At 42.1% G+C, this 26,476-nt stretch overlaps 1 protein-coding gene across 1 annotated transcript in view; it reads right to left on the bottom strand.

Annotated features, from left to right (window-relative positions):
* Positions 1-8,680: 8,680 nt before the first annotated feature.
* FRAS1 (Fraser extracellular matrix complex subunit 1) overlaps positions 8,681-26,476 on the bottom strand; it is a 273,045-nt gene continuing 255,249 nt past the window's right edge. The window contains exons 70-73 of the mRNA XM_029951708.1: positions 18,401-18,567; positions 15,367-15,572; positions 13,869-14,015; positions 8,681-12,541 (exon numbers count right to left, since the gene is read on the bottom strand). Of these exons, the coding sequence (XP_029807568.1) occupies positions 11,948-12,541; positions 13,869-14,015; positions 15,367-15,572; positions 18,401-18,567 (1,114 nt within the window). The 3' untranslated portion in view covers positions 8,681-11,947. The remainder of the gene's footprint in view (positions 12,542-13,868; positions 14,016-15,366; positions 15,573-18,400; positions 18,568-26,476) is intronic.

The raw sequence follows: 26,476 nt of genomic DNA on the forward strand, positions 1-26,476 counted from the left end.
CCCGCGACCGCACCCCTCCTCCCGCCCCTCCCCCGGCCTCCGGGCTCCACCTGACCGCCGCCAGAGGCCCCGGGAGAAGCCCGCCTCGCCCCGCGGCCGCCCTGGCTCCACCTCTGCAAGCTGGGGCCGCTGCCCTCCGCTTTCCCGGGAGCCCAAGCTTCCCCACCCTCGTCTCCCAGCGTCCTCGCACCGAGACCTGATCCCTCGGTTTTCACTTCTCCTTCTCCTGCGTTGCGTTCCGCAGATTTATTGCAATGCTTATTTTGTTGGAGGCACTGTGGATACAAAGATTAGACTGTCCCAGCTCCCAAGAAGCTCAGGCCTGGAACGGAGGGCGAGCTTTCAACAGTCCTATCAGGTAGATACGGGTTTCCCAGGTATTAGGAAGTAGAGTTCCTATGAAACTTTTCCTAAGCCAAAATGGCATGAAGTGAAGAAGCAATCACCGTTAATTTATATGAAAAAACTTTTGAGTATTCCCAGATTCTGCCCCGCCCCCTGCTCCTAGTAACCTCTTAGGCTTTTCTGATATCTGAGACACATCTTGCCAACAGATGCACAAAATAAATGGAGATGAAGCACATGTGCTCATAGATATAGTTCAAAGCTATGGAGACTTGCTGCTGAGATGCTCAGAGTAGTTCTGGGGTCAGGAGCTTGGGAGGCTGGGCGGAGGGGGTTACTCTGGCTTGGGGGTGTCCACTCCCTCCCTCAATAACGGCGATGCAAAACAAATGCTGAAGACTGCTTTTGTTTTTGCCTTTTTACTGTCTTCTTTCAGTTAGCAAAAACAGGTACTAATAGTATTGGTATTTGGTGACATCGAAGTGGCCTAACAGGAACTTTGGAAAATCAAGGGACACCTGTACTGTTATTATTCCCCATTTTATAAATGAGGAACCTAGACAGAGAGCTTATGTGACTTAAGCAAGTCACACAGGGAGGAAATGGCAGAACTTGACTTTTGAACCCAGGTATTGTAGTGGCCCTTTGCTAAGCTTATTGGCTGTCTAGTATGAGGAGGAGAACCACAGGCTTGGGGAGATAATAAGGAGAAGGGCATTCTAGGCATCTGGAAGAAAAACAAACAAACAAACAAAGGAGGCTAAAAATGAGAGCCCTGGTTGAATTGAGGGAATTGTGAGTTGTGTGTTGAAGAATGTAGTAGAGAACACTAGAAGCTACCATTGGTTGAGTATCAGGCATTGGACGAAGTGCCTAAGTGCATCCCCTCTTTTATTTCAAGGCCACTCTAGGAGGTACTCTTTTTATCACAATTTGCAAAAGAGGAAACTGAAGCTTAGAAAGGCCAAGTGATGTACGCAAAGTCTAAAAAGTGTCATAACCGGGACTCAGCACTCAGGTGCCTTTCCTCTGGCCAGGGCTGAATCTTGAATGACACACTTCGGGTATTTGGGCGTAATTTAGCAGTAGGGATTTCACAGTCCCTAGTCTCAGCTTTCCCATTAGTGAAACGCAGCTGAAAGAGCAGAACTCCCCAGCAAAGGCCTGAGGGCAAAAGCCAAGGATGAAGTTCAGGAGAGAACAGGTGCCCTTTCCCAGAGAGAAGCAGGTGCTGCTCTAGGATGGAGACAATTCTAGGATTTGTTCAAGAGTCAAAAGTAAACAATGCCCAAGAGGGCTGGGAACAACCTGAGGTAGGAACAGTCAAGAAGAGCGGTATCTTAGTCTGTTCAGGCTGCTATACAGGCTACCACATACTGCATGGCTTATAAAACAAAAATACTTCTTTCTCACAGTTCTGGAGGCTGGGAGGTCCAAGATCAAGGCTCCAGCAGGTTTCATGTCTGATAAGAGCCCCCTTCCTAGTTTATAGACAGTTGTCTTTTTGCTGGCCAAAAGGGCTAGAGAGTTCTCTGGGTCACAAATATAAGGCACAAATCCCATTAATGACAGCTCTGCCCTCATGATTTAATCACCCCAAAGGTCCTGCCTCCTAATACCATTGCTTTGGGGGGTTAGGATTTTAACATACTAATTTTGAGAAGACACAAACATTCAGACCCTAGCAAGCATCTAACAACAACTTCCACAGTCTCTTCTTAAAATGTTACTATATAGGGGCATCTAGGTGGTTCTCAGTTAAGGATCTGACTCTTGATTTCAGCCTAATGCATGATCTCATGGTTTGTGAGTTTGAGTCCACACTGGGCTCTGTGCTTACAGTGGGGATTCTGCTTGGGATTCTCTCTCTCTTTCTGAAAATAAATAAACTTTTAAAAAGTTACTATATAAAATTTTAATTGTGAAATACTTTAAAGATACCAACAAGAATAAATGATATTATAATAATATTGACTACCTGTGTACTCATCACCCAGCTTTATCAAAGCTTAAATGTCATATTCATTTAGAATGAATATTTAAAAAGATATTTTAGAGATATTTTAAAAGATAAATGGATACAGTTGGTGTTCCTTTTGTGCTGTTTCTGATCCATTTGCCTCCCTCTTTCTCCAGAGATAACCCAACAATAAACTCTGTTATTTTTTTCTGCATGTTGTTATACTTGATTCAAAATATTGATATAGCTATAAGTATTATGGAATACTAATTAGTAGGTTTTTCAACTTAAATGATATGGTGATGTATATACTTCCACTGGCTCTTTCTGTTCAGACTAGCTATCTAGTAGCTAGGCATTCTTCCATTGTACTGCTGTATTGTATTTCATTTAATGACTGTATCATGGTTAATTCATCATTCTTCTGAGGAAGGATATTACATTGTTTCAATATTTTTCTACTATGTATAATTCTGCAGTGAACATTATTGTACATAGTTTCTTGTTCACAGGTGTTTGGGTTAATGACATTATCATTTGAAAATGAAAAGAAAGAGAAAAAACACTGGACTGTTGGGTACAAGAAGCAGGAGGTTCCTAAAAGAAGGTGTGAATAGCCTTGCAGATTAGATTACTAACTAGTAATCTAATTAGTTTTTAAATGGGACAATATTGTGAAAAATTGTATGATGGTGGGCAAATGTATCAGCTACTACTGCCATATGCTATATGACCAACCATCCCAAAATTCAGGGGCTTGAAAGAAGTCATTTATTCTCTTAGAACTGCAGGATGGCTGATATGGCTCTGTTTCATGTGGGCATTCTGGGTCCAGGCAAGATGGTCACAGCTTCCTGGAGGAAGGTCTTCCGGCCATGTCAGAGTACAAGAGGGCACACTCAACTGCACAGATGCTTCCGAAGCCCTTGCTTGTATCCTGACTTCTAACATCCTATTGGACAATAGGATGGACAATTCTATTGGGTGGGACGGGTTGGGTGGGCAGGGGATAATTCTGAACAGTAACCTAACCCATGTTAGCAGTATACAGAGAGGTGTTGAGGAGAGGTTGGGAACTTCCAACACGGCCAAGCTTTGTCAAATGGAGCAAGGACAGCTAGAGAAGCTCCTACATCCAATATCCAGGCCTGGGGAAATATGGAAGGTCTCAAGATCCCAGGAAAGTGTTAGGCGTGGAAATAAGACTTTCCTAGGAACAAGAGCTCAACCAATACATCATCAAGTATTATTTTGGTATTTGGAACAACAAAATAATCCACAGTTTAGCTAATCTTTTTTAAGCACCAGTTATATGCCAGTCACTGTTCTAAATGTGTTGCGTGCATTATTTTATTTAACTTTCACCCCAACCAAATGAGGTAGGCTCTGTTATGTATTATTTCTAAGAGTTGAATAAAACATGCAGTGTCAGTAAGATCCTGGGCCAAGGTCACATAGCCAGTAAATCATGTATTTAAGGTTCAAACCCAGTAAACCTGCTCCAAAGCCTATCTTAATTATTACAGGTATATATCTACACATAATGCTGAGAAGTTGACCCCAGGGGATCCCTTGGGAATGAGGGGTAATCTAGCAGGTAATCTAGGTGAAACTATTCTTCTCTATGTTCAAAAGCTCTACAGCTATAGTCACATTCTCTAACAACAGAAACTGCCATTATTCATGACCCCTTGTTACCTCTGTAGACAGGGAAAGAAAGATAGAGTAAATGCCCTTTACAGGTCCCTTCCTTTTCTGGAAGTAAATTATTCAACAAAAGAGCCCATGTGCAAAATGTTGGTTGACATGCAGCAGCAGGAGAGGGGCAGATGGTTTAAGTATTCTGACTTTTGTGGTTAAAAATTCTGTACCAAATTATGATGGACATATATGGTAGGCAAAATAATGGCCCCAAATACTCCCTGAAAACTGTAAATATGTTATGATACATGGCAAGGGAGAATTATGGTTGCAGATAGAATTAAGGCAGCTAATTAGCTGACCTGCATATAAACAGATTATCCCGGAATATCTAGGTGGACCAAATGTGATCACAAGGGTCCTTCTATGGGAAAGAGGGAAGCAGAGAATCTGAGCAGATTCTGAGCACAGAGAAAGAGCTCAGTGAGAAAGGCTCAACTGGTCATTGCTGGCTTTGAAGATGGAAGGGGGTGATGATCCAAGGAATGCAGGTGGCCTCTAGAAACTGGATGCATCAAGGAGATGGATTCTCCCTAGAAGCCTCTATGTGGGGTGCAGCTTGCCAACACCTTGATTTTAGCCTAGTGAGACCCATTTTGGAATTCTGATCTCCAAAACTGTAAGAAAATAAACTTGTGTTATTTTAAGCCACTAAATTTATAGTAATACGTTACAGTAATACGTAACAACTACAGCAGTCCTGGGGGCATGACCTACACTGGATGCTGTTTGCTTCTAACAGGCAGTGCTGTTAGATCCTCCTTTCATAGCCAAATAGTAATTGAATAAATATGGTCACTGCTAAGAAACTTTCTTTTCTTTAATGTTTGGTTTATTTTTGAGAGAGAGAGAGGAAGACAGCATGAACAGGGGAAGGTCAAAGAGAGAGGGAGACACAGAATCCAGAGATAGTCTCTAGGCTCTGAGCTAGCTGTCAGCAAAGAGCCTGACGCGGGGCTCGAACTCACAAACCATGAGATAATGCCCTGAGCCGAATTCGGACACTTAACTGACTGAGCCACCCAGAAGCCCTCAGTCATTGCTAAGAAACTTTAAAAGAGAAAAGGAGTAAGTAGTTCAACTTCCTTAGTTAATGAGCTTTCTTAAAATGGTTACAAGGTTTAGGGGCACCTGGGTGGGTCAGTCAGTTGAGTGTCCAACTTCCACGCAGGTCCTGATCTCGTAGTTTGTGAGTTCAAGGCCCACATTGGCTCACTGCTGTCAGGCAGAGGTGAGTAATGCCTGGTCTCATTCATGGTCTTATTTCACACTTACTAACCAGTTTAGCTTCGGTGTGATTTGCTTTATTTTGCAACTACAGAGACAGACTCAGAAGGCTTCAGTAACATTCATGGGGTGTGGGCCACACAATCAGGAAGCAATAGGGCTGGGTTTACATCCAGAAGGAAATGAGTAACAGGTGGTGTTAAGGTCCGATTTTAGTTTGTTTCAGGGTTTAACCTCTTTGGTTTCCAGATGGCAATGTTTATTTATATACTTTTGAGAGAGAGAGAGAATGCACACATGTGAGTATGAGCAAGGAAAGTCAGAGAGAGGAAGAGAGAAAATCCCAAGCAGGCTCCGCTCTGTCTGTGCAGGGCCTGACCCGAGGCTGGAACTCACAAACCTGAACTGAAATCAGGAGTCACAAGCTCAGTCAACCAAGCCCCCCACCTGCCCTTCAGGATACACTCTAACCGTTTTGTGAATGTTTCTCATTGTAACAACTCCATGGTTACCACCTTTTAGACCAGAATCCTGCTACAGCATGATTATAAAGCTAATATTTTTTTCTTGAGAGGATGAATTTTCTCAGAAGGAAAAAAATGTTGGATGATAATAATGATACATATTAGGATCTCAGAAACCAGGTTTCTAGTCATTCAGAGAAAGAACCCAGGAAGATTACTTGATGACATTTTCACCATTCTGAATACATAGAACTACCTTATAGTTTTAGAAGCTAATTTTCCTACATCACCTTTTCCCGCTCTAAATAGAACAATTTGTGAGTCAACTATAAGATTTCAAAGCAAAGTTATTGAGGTATATTTAAAATATATGGTAGAATGGGAGGCAAAACCTAACAGAGGTGGATTTAGGTGAAGGAGTGGTTGTTGGTATTAAATATGTTTGCTCTCAGCGTGGTGTGCTGAGCTGGCTTGACTTCCAAAAGCGAATTGCTAGATTTTTAGAAATTTTCAAGCAAACACAACCGTTATTAAACATTATATTAAACACAACTCAATAAAGTATGTTAAAAACACAGATACCCAAACTTCCTAATTATTTTACATTTTACTATTCTTGGTGTTTTCGAGGTGGTTTACATCCATTGCATCTGCGTAGTAGAAATGCTGTATAAAATTGTGTTCCTGAATATTGCCGCCCAACTCTATGTTCATTGAAATTTGGTGGTAGGTGGAGCATCTACACCAGAAAAGCCAGCCCATGCTGCAAATCAGGCCTCTTTGTAACTCCAAATGCTGGCTGTAAAACATTTATTGGCATGCCATTGACAACAATGGGCAAATTTAAAATGAAGACATGATTTGAGTTCGAGTGCTTCATTGTCTTTGATATATATTTGAAAACTAAGGACTATATAAGAGTTCTGAAACAGCGTATTCAAAGGGTTTGATGAAAGAATTTTAAAAAGGGACTATTTACAAAGTGTAGGCAGGGTTAAGTTAAAGGAATCCACAGAGATGAGGAAGCCCCTAGGATTAGGAACAGGACGAAATCACTAGCACCTTTACTCTTGCAGGGCTGTGTAAAGAGACAGGGATGGTGGTATTAGAACTGTTTAAGCGCTGGACTGTGGAGGAGGGGGCGTGGCTCAGCAGGGAACCAGCCAGAACCACAGCAAGGCAGCGGGGAGTAGGTGTGAGATAGAGACACACCTTAACTTCTCTCGAATTGGTGTCTCCATTTGGCCAGTGTCCACCAGAAGGTTGGTTTCCAGGAGCACAAATAGGGGAGAGAACCAGAGTGGAGACAGAAGCAGAAGAAAGGGACTTCTGTGAGAGTCACTAGTATTGAGCCCTGGTTCATTTTGGACACATTTCCTTAGTAGGATGTTTAAGGGAGACAGCTTGAGACTGGTTTTTTAACAATTTATGGAAATTCTCCCTAAGAGTGGGATTCTGGTAAACTTTTATAACTAATTGTCTTGGAACTTGGTGGATTTGAACTGAAATAAGCCAGGGGTAAAACTGCTAGTTTTTGTTTGTTTTAGAGAGGGTTGTAAAATGGATTTATTATATTGTATTGATCAATGACAAACTTTTTCATGACAAGCATTAAGTTATAGGAGCTTTGGGCCATATTAAAATACCAGTTTGTGCAGGCCTTCTGGTAAAGATCTGAAACCCTCGTTTACATATGGAAACTTTCAAAGGAAATCACCCAGGACAATGACCGACAACTATCTCACAGGGCTGTCATGAGGACCAAGGAAGTAGAAAATGTAGAAGAGTCACTGCTCTTAGTTGCCAGATGTGCCCAATGTGTTAGTGGATAGTGTCCCCACTTACTAGTGATTCTCAGGACACGATTCTAAAAGGCTCCTAGTTAGAGTTCTCTCAGGCTCATCTGGGGACAGAATCTCTATTACACATCACGAGGTTTTAATATTAGGCCAAGACATACAAGACAACTAATAGTGGACTATTTTTTACCTACGAAACCAACAATTCTCTGGGGTTGAACCTGATGAGATATTCTCTGTACTATGTTTCTTCAAAACCCTCATCTGTGAGGTATTGCAAAATCTAAATAAGAACTCAATTTCTGCCACTTACCCCCAAGTTTATTTCTAAAGTGTATGCCTATGAAATTTCAGGTCTCAGGAAGCATTTTCTTAGCCAATCCTAATGATTCGTAGTTTGGTTCCTGATACAGCTTCTCCTGGGGCCTGAGAGAAATGTGCCCCAGGGCTCAGAGCCTGTTGTCAGGCAATGGACAATCACCGGAAACCGCTAGGAAGTGAAGTTTATATTATAAGCCCCAGCAGTATCTAAGGAAATCCCAGGCCAAGTTGTACCCTCCTTTCCCCAGATTTCATGAAAACATGCTCTCTCAAGTCTTGCTGAGTTTGCAAATGTGCCATAAAAAGGTGCCAACGAGGCCCTGCCGGTCAAGTCATTGGCAGTATTTTTGGTTTTTTATATAAAGCAGCTTCCCAGAGGGAACAGGCACACAAATGCACAGGCTCCTAGAACGCCCAGTCTGGGCTCACTTGCCTTCCCACGCTACCATTTTCCCAATCAACTGATTTGAGCCTTGGTCATCTCCAGGGTGAGTGAGGGATACTTAACAAATTTGGGGGATTGCATAACAGGACATAGCCATTTTCACACTCTATCAAATATCCTGAGAAGGTTTGGTTGTAATAAAGTCAGTGTAAATAATCATCTTATTGTCTAGCAAATGGAGAGTTTATTCCTTTTGGTACTGGGGTTTCAACTGATGGCAGAAGATGAGCACTGATGATCTGGGCTGTGCAATTTATTCTTCATCTTGCTCTTGGCATGGTTAATATATGTCTCAGATTCAACCCCTTCAGGCAGGTGTTCTCCAAAACACTTTGCCTCAAACTTCAGGATGATTTTGCCATCTCAAAGGCAATGTCTTATATTAATGAGATGAATAATCTAAAAAGAACATGGCAAAAACAATGCAACCAGTCTGTCATTTATTAATACAAATGTATATAGTGGCATATGCTACTGGAGAAATCAGAAATTCATAACACACAAGTTGGTATTAGAAATACAAAAATCATTTGAGTCAAGAAATCAGGTCGACAGCACCACAAATGTTTCACTTAGTCTGAGCATGTGTGTCGTATCCAAGAATAACAAACAGCTACAGGACACTAACCCCGAATATCATACGACCATGCAAACACATTCCAACACCACTCCCACACCCAACAATAGGAATCTGAGGTTGGTTCCAGGACGCCCCGGGTCATAAAAGGGCAGAAAAAAGGTGCAACTCTTCTTTCTTTCAACCTTCACAGCCAGCGGGTGAGAGCAAAGAGCCACCCCTGAGGGGTTTTTGTTCCTTCTCACCTAAAGGCATGGTATAAAGGATTAGTAAAACACACGCATTAGTGAGCAAGTAAGAGAAATCGAAAGGAAGGTTTGGACGGAAATACAATCCCACGTCAGTCACCGAATTATCTGATTCCTACTATGAAATATAAAACATAAACAAAAGAAAAAGCTGTATCAAAGGAGGAAATCCCAGCTTCAAATTTGTTAACACTTTCTATTTAATAAGTGTGCATCCATTAGAGAAGTATCAGCATTTGAAAACAAGGGCCTATAGAGGGGGAAGCGTAGGAAGGAAGGGAGGCAGGAAGAGTCCAAGGCTTTCCTCCCACACCGGGAGTTCACGATCTCAAGGTTCCCACAGGATGCTGTCCCAGTCACTCCAGGCCACATACACAGAGGCTAAGAGCACTTGGAGGTCTCAGTCTTTTTCCTGCATTAGCTTCACGCTGCCACACATCTGCATTCTTCCCATGCATGTGTCCTACTTCATAGTGGAAGGGATGTGCAAGAAGGATATTTGAGCAAATGAAACGGTGCTGCTTTCATGTGTAAGCATTCTGGCAACTAGGAACAATAAATAACAGGCCAAATCAAAAGTTGCTCCACAAATGAGAGGCTTCCTGTCCCTTGCAGGATTAGCACTAACCTTCTAGGTTGCTCTGGAGACGATGATTCCACCCTGGCTGATGAGCTCTCCAGCCACGAGATGCCAATTCTGGATGTTCATGAGGCTGATAACAAAAGTTCTGCCCCAAATTGCCCAAGCTGGTGTCGACTAGCATGTGACCATTCAGCAGTTTCAGGCTGTGGACTCACCTCAATCCATCCTCTCCTGAAAACTTCACTCACCTCAGAAAGCCAAGTCAGACTTTCCTCTAAAATCTGCTCTGCTCTGGAGGCGGATTCATAGTTTCACCTTCCGCTAGTACTTTATTATGATTTTTCTATTCAATCCTCCTTAAGACCATTGTTAGATTCATGCCTATGTCAAGTGGTGCTTTTTGTCCCAATGAGATTACTTTATAATCCAAGCAGAAAAGGCAGTTTTAGGGTTTTTTTTTTTCCCTCTTTATCTTCCCTTGTGATATTGCCACCATCGTCTCTCACGTCCCCTTCCTGGATTTATTCGTCTACCATTCACCCATGATGCCATTCATTTGCTTAGCAACAAGTATTTCTGGAGTGCTTGTTATGTGCAAGGCACTGCTGAAGAACCAAAGGCACAGTTTACAGGGTCCTTTTCTCAAGATCTTAGAGTCTGGTAGAGACGCCTAAAACCTTTCATGGCTCAATCTTCTAGCTTTTAGAACCGAAGTGTTTGCAGTTTGGAATGTTCTCAAAGGGCTTGGGTCATTCTAATACAAATATTACGCAGTGCGAATGCTCTATTATTTGCTCATGATTATGGCTTGCCATGCAACAGGAGAGAACACGTCTTTTCCTCCTTGGTGATGAAATTGTGCCTTCATTTCAAAACAACATGACACGCATGCTTATGTTTTTGCCAGTAAGGCAAAAGCAAACAGGAAACACAAAAGCAAGCCATGTGCACACTTCATACAAAATCATTAAGCTGCACTTTGAACACGAAATCATTTTAAAGCCACGTGTTTATGGCCTTGTCATGTGTTGGTGTGGCAAAATAAATGCCTGAGCTACCAGAAAAGAACCCCTGCCCCCAACAAGAAATCTCTGAAAACCCATACGGGGATCGGTGCCTTCATCTGCTATGAGGGTTGGTACTTTCTCTGTTGTGAGTACTAGTTGGCCTCTATTAACTCAGATTTCACTGAGCTGAGCTTTCTCCTAATCTGTTTTATTCAAATGAATCACTTACTTTTCTGAAACCCTCACAAAATAAAAAACTCACAGCTAGCAAAGTACACAGGGCTGTCTCTTACTGGATTGGGCAACGACGGGCAGCAGGAAAGTGTGGTGGGGTTTTAAGCATCCACAGCTATGGGGAATAAAAAGGCCAGCTGCACTGATCTTGTTTTGCAGTGTTCTTTGTCAGGCAGGATGTCCTCATGTGTCCTTGGTGCAGTGTAAACCAGTCAGGTTCAGGGATGTCCCCCTGGGCCTTGGGTGCAGTCCACCACTAGTATGTTTGAGGTGCTTGTCAGTCTCCCCTTCCCCCGGGGTTTCAGTCTGCCCTTCTGTAAGGGGGGAGGTTCTGCAGTGCCAGATACTTGACAGGTGGGGGAGAGGGGAGGGCAGGGCAGGTACTGTGGTTTCTCCCTGCAAGTTGCGGAATAGAGCTCTCCTCTAGAGCACCTTGAAACCCCCAGATAAAAAGGCTCTGGACTCCCAAAGGAGAGTTAGAGCCCATGGAATGCAAGCTGTCAAGCAGATACAATGAGCAAATGTATAGGTTGTGCTGATTAGCAGAATTCTGAATGGAATCTGAGTGTCAGCAATCCAAACTCTGCTGTCCACAGGCCTAGGAAAAGCCCAAGTAGAAGAAAGCTGGAGGTGGGGAAGAAACTAAGGGCCCTGAATGTCCCCGCCCCTGCCCTGCCGGAGATCTACACCACACATCTCCCAGTCTGTTGAATTCCATCAGCTAGCTGAATAGTCTACACCCTGCCTAATACTGACATACTTGCTTTCTGCGAGCAGCCTTACGGAAGGAGCGGTCTGTGGCTGCTGACACTGTTAAAGGGAGCCACCAAAAGGAGTCTGCTCCAAACCTCTGGGGTCTCAGTGGTTCTTTGTTTAATGAGGTAGCTCAGTTGTGAGTCGATGCATGTGATGTGTGCCTCCCACCACTCAAAGCTATAGTCTTCCCTTTTTAATCTGCGAGATTATAAAAATACCGTCTCTTCCCCCTGTTTTATAAAAATGATTTTAGAAAAAAAATACACATTGGTCTCCCTTGTTACACTTCTGTTCCATCTTGTAAATTGTTGTGAACTCTGACTTCCAGATTCAATTTTTTTACTTTAGCACCTTTGAATGCATAAGCCCCCTCGGGGTCACTCAGTAGGTTGACATTCCGCACGGTGCAGTAGTGCCTGTTCACGTTCTTCTCCACCCTGTCTGAGCTCCTCTTAGACACATCCACGTTGGTGTTCAGAGGGTATTCCTCCAAAATGTCCTCTGGGGGCAGTTTCTTTCTCTGCTTCTGGCATTTCCTGGTGATGAAACAAGCCACCAGAAACACCAGAAGTAGAAGCATGATGGCGGCAAGGGCACTGCCTATTGAGGCCCCAGTTTGGGATAGAGAAGCAGCTACAACTGGCTCGTGCATCTCAAGACTCAGGGACTTCATGTTGGTGCCATTCTTGACTTGGTCCCCTTCATTGTCATAGATGAGAGAATCGTCAAGGCTTAGATGGCCACTGGGGTTCACCAGGTCTCTCCGGTTGCGCCTCAGAGGGGCTGTGAGAGAGCGCTGGACCCGAGGCCCTGCCATGGTGTCGGGGCCAATGATGTAGATCACCTGGAGATACCACTGGTGTCCTGCTTCCACCTGCAGGAGGAGGGAAACAGACACAAACTGAACACGTCACTGCTGCCCACAGATCACTCCTTCAGAGAGGAATTGGAAAGGGGCACTTGGGTGGCTCCATCCCTTTAAGTATCTGACTTTGGATTTTGGCTCAGGTCATGATCTCATGGTTTGTGAGTTTGAGCCCCTCAATGGAGTCTACACTGATGGTGTGGAGCCTGCTTAGGATCTCTCTCTCTGAACCTCCCCTGCTCATGCTCTCTCTCAATAAATAAATAAATAAACAAATAAATAAATAATAAATAAATTTTAAAAAGAGAAAGGAAATGGAAAGATAATTACCATCACATGCCTTGATAGATAGTTTCAAGAAAAGCATTAGCAGCGATTGGTAATCAAGAATTGAACTAAATATTATAGGTTCCATTTTATTTCCAAATTAGAGTGATCGTGGACCAGCTATTCACATTCTGTTCTGTTTCCCTGTGTAGGGAATAGCCCTAAGCATTTATCTTTCATGGTTTTTTTAGCTAAATAAATACTTATGATTTGTTGGTCTTTATAGACTGAAGTGAAGCAATAGTATTAAGAGCCATATTTATTCCCAGTGACCTTCAATGGCGTGTTATGCTAACTTATTATTTATTGATGAACTTCAGCTAAAATAGAGTCGTTCAACAAATATCTGCTAAACACCTACTCTGTGCAAAATATGCAGATACATGACAAAAATGTCCTAAATCTGAACACTTCTGGGATCTGGATGATCCCCTGAATGGTTAAACCACCATGTATTTTATTGCCATATCATCTGCCCCCATTGAAAGCCTCCATGGTTTGAACTAACTTCTGAAGAGTGGCAATAGTTCTGAAACCCCAGGTCATAGATTGCTACTACTCAGAGATAGAAAAAGTTCATGTTTATTACTGGGATTGAGAGTACTTTTGCTTATCAAATATTAGTACTTCTTGCCATTCTAAATTGCTATACTGTATTTATGATTTTGTTAAATGTTTTCGACATGCCTGTGAAGATCAGCTGGTGAGGCACACGGCCAAAAAGGCAAGTGACAGAAAAGAATTTAGGAAAAACCAGAGTACCATATGCACCCCTGTTGCATACACTGACAAGTGACAGCATGCAAATTAAGGAATTTGATTATTGCTGTGGTCCACTGGGAGAGATGGTGAAAGTTTGCAGTGAATGATAAGTTTAACGTCAATAAAAAAAGGCCCACCGGCAAGAATGCTAAAAAAGAGACTAACAGTCCAGAGATAATATCATCTTCCTTTTTATAACTTTTACAGTGGCCTTGGTCCTATACTTCTACATTTCTCAGCAACTCACCTTATAGAGTGCATCCACTTTCAGAGTAAATCCATCCACACCTGGCATGCTACTGACCACATGGAAATCAGGCAACTCAGAAGCAAAGTGGGCCTCAAAGGGCACATCATGGAAGTACTTATCAGTGACCTCAGGCTGACTGCGGTCCTAGAATTTCAGAAAAAAGAAACATGAGGTTTAGAAAGATAGAACCACTGAACTGGCAGGTGGCAGTCTTTGCGGGGAGAAAGGTACTCTCCACTCCAGCCTCGGGTTAGGTCAGGAGACCATGTGTAACAGAAGTTCTTTCCTTAATCAACCACTGCCCTCTTCAAGGAAGGATACTTGGTGGCTTCAGTGATCTCAATGCCCAAAGACTGGGATAGTCTAAAAAAATAATTCTTAAGCCATTTGGTTTCAGGACCCCTTACACTTAAAAATCAAGAACACCAAGGGGTACTCTGGGTGGCTCAGTTGGGTGAATGTCTAACTCTTGATTTTGGCTCAGGCCATGATCTTGTGGCTCATGAGTTTGAGTCCTGCATTGGGCTTTGTGCTGGTGGCACAGAGCCTGCTTGGGATTCTCTTCTTTTCCCTCTCTCTTTGCCCTTCCCTGGCTCATGTGCTCCCTCTCTCTCCCTCTCTCTCTCTCTTTCTCAAAACTACATAAATCAACCAACCAACCAAACAAACAAGGACACTAAAAGTCTATCAATATTTACTCTCTTAAATTTAACACTGAAAATTAGAAAATACTAATTTACTAATTAATTTTAAAGTGGCAATGGAAAAACCCATTGCATGTTAACATAAGTAACATTTATTTTTTTTTTAGGAAAAATACCTATAGTCATTCCTGTCTCCTTAAAAGAAACCTGGCATTGTTTTACATTTTTGCAAATCTCTGGAAAAGAACTAGATTCTAAAATCTTCTTTTATACTGAACCAGTTGTAATATGTTATTTTGGCCGAAGTATATGAAGAAAGTTTGACCTCATACAGATGTGTAGTTGGAAAAGGGAGGAATGTTTTCATAGCTTTTTCAGATAATTGTGGATATTTTGTTTTGATACTACATCAAACTTGGTAAGTGGTATTTTTAAGAGGTTAGTTATAATGGGGAATTTGAAACCATATCAATAAACCTTTCATACTGTCTATATTCATGAGGGAATTATTGTGAAGAAAAGCAGGTATCATCATATTATTATGAAAGTAGTGTTGACCTTGTGGATTCCCTGAAAGAGAATCAGGGATATTCAGAGGTTGTTGGTCCATACTTTGAGAAACACTGGCCTTGATTTTCCTTTTCCTGGGACATTAATAAGAGCTTGACTTGTTACCCACCATAACCATCACTGTCGGTAGTATGTAGTAGCGTTTGGCTGACCAGAGAGAAACAACAACAATATGTATCGAGAGAATACCATCAAGAGTGGGGTCCTGTCTGCTTAGGCAGAATTCACAGCTGAGGAAATCAACTTGAGTGTCAGCTGTTGAATGCAAGTAGTTAGCATACCAGCAGCAGAAATCTGTGTTTTAGGTGTTTGTTGGGCTGAATGCATCCATACTGTGGCCCCTCATTGTAGATTGTCCCCGTGGGATCAAAGAAAGGCACATAGCCATCCTTGCCGGTACAAAGATAGACTTTTTCCAGCTGGAGTTTGTAAGCAGAATTAAGGTTTTGTTCTGGATTCCAAAGTACTCGGCCATATAGGATTTGCCCTGGAAAGATCAAGAGGCATTAACTAGGTCAGACTTTAAGAGTAAACAGAAAGAAATGTCAAGGGTAGGAAGGATTTAACACACTCCCTTAGAGTCAAAAGTACCTCTACGAAGAGCTCTATGATTCCGTGTGTCCCTGAAATACTTATTCATTCATTTACAGCTTTTTTCATTCAACAAACGTTAATTAAGCACGTAAGGTGTGTCAAGGACTGTTACACAAAGCGGGAAGCAAAGGTGAGTCAGATCCAGGGGAGAGGTCAGAAATACAACCTAACCAATTGCTAAAAATAGCTAACATGTATCAAACTCACACTATTTGCTGGGTATTATACTAAGTTCTTCCCATACAAGAACTCATGTAGTGCTCACAACTTTAGAGATGAGGAAGTTGCAGCACTGAGTGGTTAAGGGACTTGAAGTTCACAAAGCTAGTAAGTGGTCATGGTGGGATTCAAAGTGAAGGTACTTTGGCTCTAAAAGCCATCCTCTTTACCACCACCACCACCACACTATACTGTTATGAACCACAATAAAGGAAGGTACATCACGTTTAGTGAGCATATAGCCGAGCACAGAAATCTGCCTGGGGAGAGGTATGGAAAGGTTTAAAGAGGAAATAATGTTTGAGCAGTATCCTAAAACATGAGTAGGCTTTTGTGAGACAGAGCGTTTGAGGTAGGAGACTGAGGAGAGCTTTTGAGGCAAAAAATACTGAATGCCGTAAGGGCATGGGTCCTAGTGTAGCTCCTGTCTCCTTAGTGCCCGCTATGACGCCACATTCTTTACCTACGTTATCTTATTTATTCCTCCCATGAGCCTGAGATATAGGTTCAATTATTATCCTCATTTTAAATAATGTGTCCTAGGTTTTATATCTATGATAAGGGGAGAAAAGACTGAGCAGAAAGCAGTCTGATTCCAAATGCTTGTCCAGAGAATTTGCTATGTGGCTCTGAGTAGGTCTATGTGACTAGAGAGGAGGATATTCACAGGCTCTGGCAGGAGAGACTCCTAGGATGACAGGCTAAATATGCTGGGAGCCTGGACTTTGGTGTGTAAGAAATAGGGAACGCTGGAAGGTTTTAAGCTGGGGCATAACTGCAACACACCAGAGCTTCAGAAAGATGGAGAACGGAGGAAAGACAAAGAGTTAGGAGTCACAGAGATCATGTAGGGGGGCTCTGTGAGAGACACATATCTATAATATAGCGGTAAATCAAGGATAAACTCAAGAAATGTCTAGGAGTCAGATTCCAATGATCTTAATGACAGACAGGAGGCAAAGGAGAAGTGGAGGACAACTCTGAGGTTTTTGCCCAGGGCACCTGGAGTATGATGTGGTCACTGTGGCAGAGGATGTGGAAGGACTATGTTTGGAGGAAGTTAAGTCCAGTTTGAGAACTTCTAGGTATCTGAAAAACATTCATTTGAAGCAGTTTGGTAGTTCCAGAGCCACATGTGGAAATGTGGAAATGAAGTTCAGGAGAGATCAGGGATGAGGTCAGTTCTTAAGGAATGGCTGTGGAGTAGTCAACTAAGAAATTCAGAGCAAAGGGATGGGCCCAGCCATAGGGATGACCAGAGGGACCACTAGAGGGAGGCCAGAAGGAGCCAAGCATGGAACCTGGGGACAGCCACACAGATATGGCAGAGGATGAAAATCCAGAGTGGCAGAGTGAGAAGTGGTCAGAGAAGCAAGATGGGTCAGGTGAGACTGGTGCAAAGGAAACCCAATATGGAAAAGTGTGGAAATCCACTAATTTGGCATCATTGAGAAAAGGGAGTTCTGAGCTTGCAACGAATGGACAGAGAAGGGCCATAGAGACAGTGAGTGTTTACTCTTTGAAGAAGTTTCTCAGAGAAAGAAAAGTAGAAAACAGCCTGAACTTTGAAGGGGAGTTGGGGTTGAGGGATGCTTTTTTCTCTGTTATGGGCAGAACTTGTGTTTATAGAGTGAGACAAAAAACTCAGATAAGAGGAGAAGATTAAAAGTAAGAAAAAGGCAGAGGGGTAATTGAGAGAAGAAAGGGAGATAATTGACTAATTCATTTATTCAATCAATAAATATTAATTGAGCACCTAGACACTGGTGGTATGGTGTGCACATTTGATATTTGATCACAATCTCTATTCTCATGGAGTTCACAGTCTAGTGGTAGAAATAGGCAACAAATAAGAAATATGTGATATGTATTATAGAATATTAGAAATTGTGAGAAGTACTATAAAAATGAATAATGTTCCATGAAAGTGAAAACTATGGAGGCCTACGTTCAATTGTCTGGTATGGTCAAGGAAAGCCTCTTTGAGGAGGTTAATATTTAAGTAGAGACCTGAAGAAGAAAGAGCTATCCTTTTGAAACATCAAGAAAACCACATTTGAGGTGCGGAGGGGGAAGAGGAATCATTTCCAGTAGAGAAAGCATGATGGGGAGTACATAGACATTCACACCTTGAGGCTGGTAGGTAGTAGGGGTCATGCTGTGTACTTCCTCTGAGTAATTGAGAGATAAAGCAACTTACTCAAAGTCAAGACAGTGTGTTAGAATCAGGCTGAGAATTCTAGTCTTCTTACCACTCAGACCAGTGTTTTCCACAATTTTACCACACTGCCAATCATTATAGCACCACATATGTAATCTTATTTTGAAACAGCACGAAGGAAGGATATGGGTCTGTTCCTTGGTTTAACTTTGGCTGCCCTAAAACCAAGTTCAAGGGATTCTTCATGGGAGAGTTCCCTCAAAGCCAATCAACAGAGACCTGTCCTAAAGCATCTCAAGTTTGACCAGACTCTCTTTTTGCAGGTGACGGAAACAACTTACCTTTTGAGAAGGCCCCTTTATAATCCATTTCTGCCAGTGACATATCAGATGTATTGGGATCCATTAGGAATACCTTCTCATTATTGCAGAGCTGAAATTCAGTATTGAGCGAATACACAACTGGTACAGGGCGGTTGGTCTGCTGGAATGCAATGGGGATCAGGAATCTAAATGTGGAAGAAACAAGAGCTCCTTGAGAGCAGGGTCAACTTTGTAAACTTTGAGCTGCCCTCCCTTCCTACCCTTCTCAGGACTGTGAACAGTGCTTTGTTACAGGGGCTAATAATCACTGAATAGAGAGATGTGTGTAGGAGAGGAACTTTATTATTTTGGATCATTATAAAGTTAATCTGCTCTTTTGAGCAGAAATAATCTAATTCATTTTTAGAACTCTTTTGTACTCTTTGCTTTTCCTGGCCCTTTGATTCTAACGGCCCCCCAAGGTTGCTCTTTGATTGCTGAAGGACTCACTGCCATGGTGGCCTACCTAGACTTCTCCATCCCAGATCTGCATGCTCTGAGACTTTGACTTCTTCAACTGAATCCAAACATATTTATCCTTTGTCCCACTCTTCAAGACATTGCTAGACAATACTTTCTTGCATCACTCCTTATTTTAACCTCCCTGGCTTTCTTTCTTGATCTTTTAAATCTGCTCTTTTCTTCTCAGGCTCTGGCAGGTAAGGGCTCCTCCAGCAAGCCCGGTCTTCTTTAGGTCTCTTGACATGTTTTTTCCTCCAAATTTCCAAACTCCCTTGGGACTGACTGTTTAACAAATATTCACTGTACTGTTTAACAAATATTCACTGTACTTTCATTATATGATAGACATTGTTCTAGTAATGGGACTTCATCTGTGAACAAAGTAGAAAAATATATGCCCTTGGGGACATCACATTCCAATAGGAAGACAGTTAATAAAGTAAGTGCAAAAACATATTGTACATTAGAAGGAAGCAGGAAATGAGAAATACTAGGCAGAGAAAAGGAATGCTAGGAAGAGGTTCAGCTGGAAATTTTAAATGTGGAGGTCATGGGAAGCCTCAGTGAGAGGACAACTAGGAAGGCAGAGCTACCCTTATCTGAGAGGGGAAAACTTTGGGAGGACTAGGTTTGGTGGAGGACGATAAGGGACTCAGCAACAGGCATATTGAACTTGGGAGGGAAGAGAGCCAGGTAGAGACGCTGAGCAGTCAATCTGATGCACAAGTCTGAACTTGAGATGTAAGCCCTGAGCCGAAGGTGCTCCTTTGTATTTAAAACCTTGAGAATGAATGATGAATGAAACTACTACATGAAAACTGAGAAAGGCAGAGTTGAGATTCCTCAGAAAGTTAAACATAGAACTACCCTATGACTCATTAATTGCACTATTAGGTATTTAGTCAAAGGATACAAAAATACTGATTTGAAGGGGCACATGCACCCCAATGTATTTAGCAGCACTATCAACAATAACCAAATTATAGAAAAAGCTCAAATGTCCATTGACTGATCAATGGATAAAGAAGATGTGGTGTATATACACAATGGAATATTATGCAGCCATCAAAAGAATGAAATCTTGCCATTTGCAGTGATGTGGATGGAGTTAGAGAGTATTATGCTAAGCCAGGTAAGTCAATCAGAGAAAGACAAATACCATATGATTTCAGTCATATCTTAATTTAAGAAGTGAAACAGAAGAACATAGGGGAAAGGAAGGAAAAATAAGATAAAAAAAGAAAGAGAGAGGCAAACCATAAGTGACTCTTAACTATAGAAAATAAACTGAGGGTTGCTGAAAGGGAGGTGGATGGGGATTGGCCAAATGGGTGATGGTCATTAAGTAGGGCACTTGTGATAAGCACTTTGTTGTATGTAAGTGATGAATCACTGAATTCTACTCCTGAGACCATTACTACACCATATGTTAACTAACTTGAATTAAAATAAAATCTTGGCAAGAAAAAAAAAAAAGAAAACAGAGAAGAGACAGTTTGAACATGACAAGGCACTCAAATTCAAAGACAATAGAAAAGAGCAGGAACCAGCAGAGCAGATGGTGAGGAAAAGCCAGTGGGTAGAAGGAAAGCCTACAGAGCATGACACTCCAGCTGAGTGAAGAAAATGTCTCAAGGAGGAGACTGAACAACTGCTAAATGTTGTGAAGCCATCACAGAAATCAAGATAAGACTTAATCCCTGGTTCTAGTAAGATAGTCACTGATGACCCTGATGAGATCAAGCTGGATTAAGGGATGAGCGCAGAAGCCTCACTGCAGCGGGTTCAAGACATAATGGAAGGTGATAGACTGAAAATTGTGAACCTCGGCAACTTTTAAGGGACAGCTTAATTTACAAGGAAGGAGACAAATGGGTGGGGAGGGTGAAATGGAGTCACGAAGGGATTTTTTTTTTTAAGATGGGAAAAATTACATGGTTTTAATGCTGATTGGAGTGATTCATAGAGAGAACTGATCCTTTATAGGATTCTCTTTATAAAGAGGACGAGAGGATTTGGGTTCCAGTGCACAGGTGGGGCGGCTGGCTTTGAGCAGGAGCCGGGACTGCATGAGCATGTGCGATGCAGGCGGTCACAGATTGGACAGTAGGAGCCTGGCTAAGTTCTCTTTTGGTTTCTTCTGTTTCCTCCATGAAATAGAACACATGATAATCAGCTGAGGGTGAGACGGGAGAGATTCAGCAATTTGAGGGGAAGGAGAAGGAGTAAAATAGTTGAGAAGAGTGGGAGAATAAAGCCATTGGTTAGGCAACCACTGTTTTCTGCTGGGAATCCCTGAGGGTCCACCTGAGATTACCGATAACGGATTTAAAGTTTCCTAACTTTGAGCTTCCTGCACATTCTGTTGGAACATTCCTCCTTTGTCTGTTGTTCTTTGCCTAATTAACTCTTTGTTATCCTCCAGATCTCAACTCAAGCACCACTGTCTCTAAGAAGCTCACCCCCTTTCTCTTCCCTTCCAGGCTGTCAGACTCCTTACCCTTTGTTCTCATCACATTGTGCACTTTGCTTTCACAGTACTTATCCTGGTTTGATGTTTTACTTTTTAAGTGACTTTAAATGTACATCTAATCAAAGCCTGCTTCACCCATTTCAGGTTCCCTTGAGTCACAGCCCATATCTATCTGCTCACCATCATATCTTCAGTGCTAGCCGAGCTTCTGACACATACATTTGTTGAAGAATAATGCATGACTGTCAATTTCAATGGTTTATGCTTCCAAAAGAATCCATCTGACCATTCCCTACTTTTAATTAAAAGGCTCCGGTGGGTAGATATGAGAGGGTTGGGGTATAGGAGGAATTTGGAGTATGGAGGCAACCCACACAAGCCAGGGATGACCCTGCTTCAACAACTTTGATGTCACTGTTAATTGCACCAACAGCTCATTTATCTGACTCAGGGAAACAGGTTTTTCTTGTTAATATTGCTATTACCGGAACCCACATAGTGCCTGACACCTAAGACACTCAATAAATATTTACTGATTAAACAGAACAAATAATGGATTTGAGATGATGAAGATGATGATGACTTATAAGGTTCAAAGGTTTTACAGACATCACAAAAACAGGCATCACATGAGACACAATTCTTTTGAATTAGAGCCAATGTCCCTGAGTCTTGATTATTTGTTGTGTTACAGTTCTTCTGCTTCCATATAGAGCCATATAAGTGATCAAAAGCCAGGTTAGGACCTATGGAAAGTCACCCTGGGAATAACAAGGACCCCAGAAGCGATGATCTCCCTGATGCAAGGTGAAGATTTCCAACTCAAAGCCTCAGTATACTGACTCAACAGCACCCTTCCCTCTGTGGCCTCCCATCCCACACACACCAGCGGGGGGAGATGGGTTGGTGCCTTCTTTGTTCCCTTTTGCCATTTTTTAAACATCTCCCTTCTTAAAAAAAAAAAATCCAGGACTTATCCTGGAGAGACTCTTCTTACACATGTACACTCAGAGACAAATACAGTATTCCTCCTAATAGAATATGCAATTGTGAGCCAAACAGAATGGTCAAATGTAAGCCAAATAAATTGTGGAATATTCCCACAATGAATACCTTAAGGCAGTGAAAAGCACACTACAGCTACATGAATCAACACAATCAGGAAATGATTCACTGAGCAAAAAAGAAAAGTTTCACAGAGAATTTGTACAGTATGACATGTTTATATCACTCAATGACATGCAAAACCATGCAGAAGTGAGTAGGAGGTAAACCATAAACCAAAACAAGGAATGATAAATACAAACATCAGTCTAGTGGTTATCTTGGTGGAAGGGTGCGAGACAGAGCAACTGGAAAGGGCACTCAGGATATTTGAAAGGTACTGCTAGGGAACCTGGGTGGCTCAGTCAGTTGAGCATCCAATTGTTAGTTTTGGCTAAGGTCACGATTTCATGGTTCCTGGGTGGGTTTGAGGCCTGTGTTGGGCTCCACGCTGACGGTGTGGCACCTGCTTAGGATCCTGTCTCTCTCTCTCTCTCTCACTGCCCCTTTCCCCCTGCCCTGAAAATAAATAAATAAATAAACAAAAAAATAATAAAAGGTACTGGTAATGTTCTATTTCTTTTTTTTGTAATTTTTTTTAATGCTTTTTATTTATTTTTGACAGACAGAGAGAGAGACAGCTGGAGCAGGGGAGGGTCAGAGAGAGAGGGAGATACAGAGTCTGAAACAGTCTCCAGGCTCTGAGCTAGCTGTCAGCACAGAGCCCGATGCGGGGCTCGAACCCACGAACCGTGAGATCTGACCTGAGCCGAAGCAGGATGCTTAACCAACTGAGCCACCCAGGCACCCCAATGTTCTATTTCTTTGACTCCAACTTTCACTGGTTATAAAATGGAAAGAACAGTGCCAGTTTTCTGGGGGGGCCACTGTAGTAAGAATTAAATCTTCAGAGTTTAGGATAGAGTCTCCATACAGTCTGCACTCCATACATGATCTTTAATATCACTGGTAGTTATTAGTACTCATTTTATCATCAATAGTACAGCCCAAGAGATGCTCATTCATTGCAACTGCAATTCATATTAGGTAATATCCTATTTTTTGAGGTTGTATATATGTACTATATATGGTCTTCTGACTACCTAAAATAATATTCATAATGTGGGCACCTGGATGGCTCAGTTGGTTGAGTGTCTGACTTTGACTCAGGTCATAGTCTCACAGTTCATGAGTTCAAGCCTTGCATCGGCCTTGCAGCTGTCAGTGCAGAGCCTGTTTTGGATCCTCTGTCCCCCACTCATGATCTCTCTCAAAAATAAACATTAAATATATAAATAAAATAATATTCATAATTAAAAATTTTAATACATGAATAGAAATCTCCAGGATATCTTGGGATGCCTGGGTGGCTCAGTCAGTTAAACTTCCAACCTCGGCTCAGGTCATGATCTCACACCTCATGAGTTCTGGCCCCACATCAGGCTCTGTGCTGACAGCTCTCTGTATCTCCCTCTCTCTGCCCCACCCCTGATCATGTTCTCTCTCTCTCTCTCTCCCCTTCAAAAATAAATAAACATTAAAAACATTAAAACAAAAAGGAAATCTCCAGTACATCTCACCAGATTATTTGCCCTCTGTTCTTCCTTATTGCAGCCAACCACCATTTTCCTGGTCACTTTCCCTCCCTCATTTAGTTGACTATGGTGTTCCTACCATCAATCTTGGTGATTTCAACATCCACATGGATGAATCATCTAATACCCTTAACTCCTCAGTTCCTTGATATCTACACCTCCAAAGAGCTTGTTCTCCAGCCGACCGTGGCCACCTACGCTTCATAATCCTCCTATGACCACCTCCAAGGATCTCATTTTCCAATACCTCACTAACCACCACCTCCTAACTTCCCAGCTCAGCCCTTCTGCTACTCCTGCTCATTAATTCTCTAGTCACACAGGACCTCTCTAACCACCTTTCCCAGCATGCCGAGAAACTGGAACACTGACACACTCATGGTGGGAATGTACACACATTGTTACTTATTACAAACACTTCAGAAAACAGTTTGGCAGTTTCTTAAAAAGTTAAGCATGTAGGGATGGGACACCTGAGTGGTTCAGTCAGTTAAGTGGCTGACTATGGCTCAGGTCATGATCTCATGCTTGGCCTCTGTGCTGATAGCTCAGAGCCCGGTGCCTGCATGAGAGTCTGTGTGTGTGTCTTTCTCTGCCTGTGTCTCTCTCTCTGCCCCTCCCCCACTTATTCTCCCTCTTTCTCTCTCAAAAATAAATAAATAAACATATTTAAGCTCATATTTCCCATGTGATCCAGCTATTCCATTCCCAAGTACTTACACAAGAAAATTGAAAGCATATGTACATGTAAAGGTGTGTGTATATATTCATAGCAGCTTTATTTATCATAGCCATCAACTGGAAACAACCCAAATGCCCACCAACTGATAGACTGATAAACAAATTGTAGCATATCCATACCGTGAAATACAATTCAGCAATTACAGGAACATACTACTGATAATACACAGCAAGAATGCATGAAAACAATCACACTGGGTGAAAAAAGCCAGAGAAGAAGAATGCATACTGTACGATGCCACTTATATAAATTTCTAGAAAATGCAAACTAATCTGTAGTGACAGAAAGCCGATCAGTGGACACCTGGACAAAGGGGTGGGCTGGGCTGGGCGGGATTCCCAAGGGGCATGAGGAAACTTCTGAAAGAAGTGGATATATTCACTATCTTAGTTGTGATGGTTTCATGGATGTTGTCAAAATTTATCAAATTGTATATTCCTTAAATGTGCACAATTTATCTTATTGTCAATAATACGGCAATTTAACAACAACTCAACCGGCTCTCAGTGCAGCCTGATCTGCTGCTATCTGCAACCTTCTAGCACACTTTGCCACCTTCTAAGATGGCGGCCTCATTTCCTCCTCTCTTCTCAAACCTCAGTGTTCCATGCTTGGCTTCTCATTTTATGGAGAAAATAGATTTAATCAGATTCTACTTTGGCATCCCTGCCATTATACCAATTCTCCCCTCGCCTATATCCATACACTCTGCCTGCCTTCCTCTTTTGGTGGATAAACATTCTGTGCTTTTAGCAAAGGTCAGCCCTTCCCCACCCACCCCCAGATCCATCCCCACCCTACTCAAGGGTTTGGCTCTGCAGATTTCCCTTGTTCTGCTGCAACATTACATTTCACCTAGACACCAGGGTTACTCCTACCAGCATAAACATATCCTGAAATATTTTCTACTCTAAAACACAAACAAATAAGACCTCCTTTGACTTTGTATCTGCTTCTAGTTACTGTTCCTTTCTGCTGATGTCCTTTATAATAAAACACCTTAGGCATAGTTTATCCCTGCTGTCTCTACTTTCTCGTCTCCATCTCTTAAGCTCACTCCAACCAGACTCGAATCTCTCAGTCCACTGAACCTGCCCTTTGTCAGGTCATCAGTGACTTCTGAATCACTGAATGCAATGGCCAATTCTTAGTTTCTTCATTTGAATGGCACGTTCCAAATTACCTTCTCTTTATGACAACGTCAGATCCTGTCCTCAGCCTCATCTCTAAGAAATATTTCTCTTCACTTTCCTCTGCTCCTGGAAAAATGGCACTAGACTATCCACGGCCTGAGAGGAGAGGTCACTCTTAGTCTTCTGCTATAATCTCCAGGCTGGACCAGAGCCAAGCACATGATAAAAGCTGAGTTAATACTGGTTGAATGGATGATTACACGGCATGATGCAGACAGTCTCAGGTCTGAGGTGAGTACAGGCTGATGTATAGTTGATTCTTGTTATTTGTAGTAAGAATATTCCATAAAGTCACAGTGAACACTGGATTAGTGAATACTGAATCACTGCTCTTAGGGTAGAGTTCCTGCAGCTCCTAACCCTGTTTTATGCCTGTTTCTGCTTAAAATATCTTATTTAATATGTTGTTAATTTGTTAACATGGAACTCAAGGCAATAGCACTTTTTAATAATTTTTTTTTACTTTTTTTTTTTGAGAGACAGAGAGACACAGAACATGAGCAGGGGAGGGGCAGAGAGAGAAAGAGACACAGAATCTGAAGCAGG

This window comes from Suricata suricatta, chromosome 1 (genome assembly GCF_006229205.1).
Source record: "Suricata suricatta isolate VVHF042 chromosome 1, meerkat_22Aug2017_6uvM2_HiC, whole genome shotgun sequence".
Classification (NCBI taxonomy): domain Eukaryota; kingdom Metazoa; phylum Chordata; class Mammalia; order Carnivora; family Herpestidae; genus Suricata; species Suricata suricatta.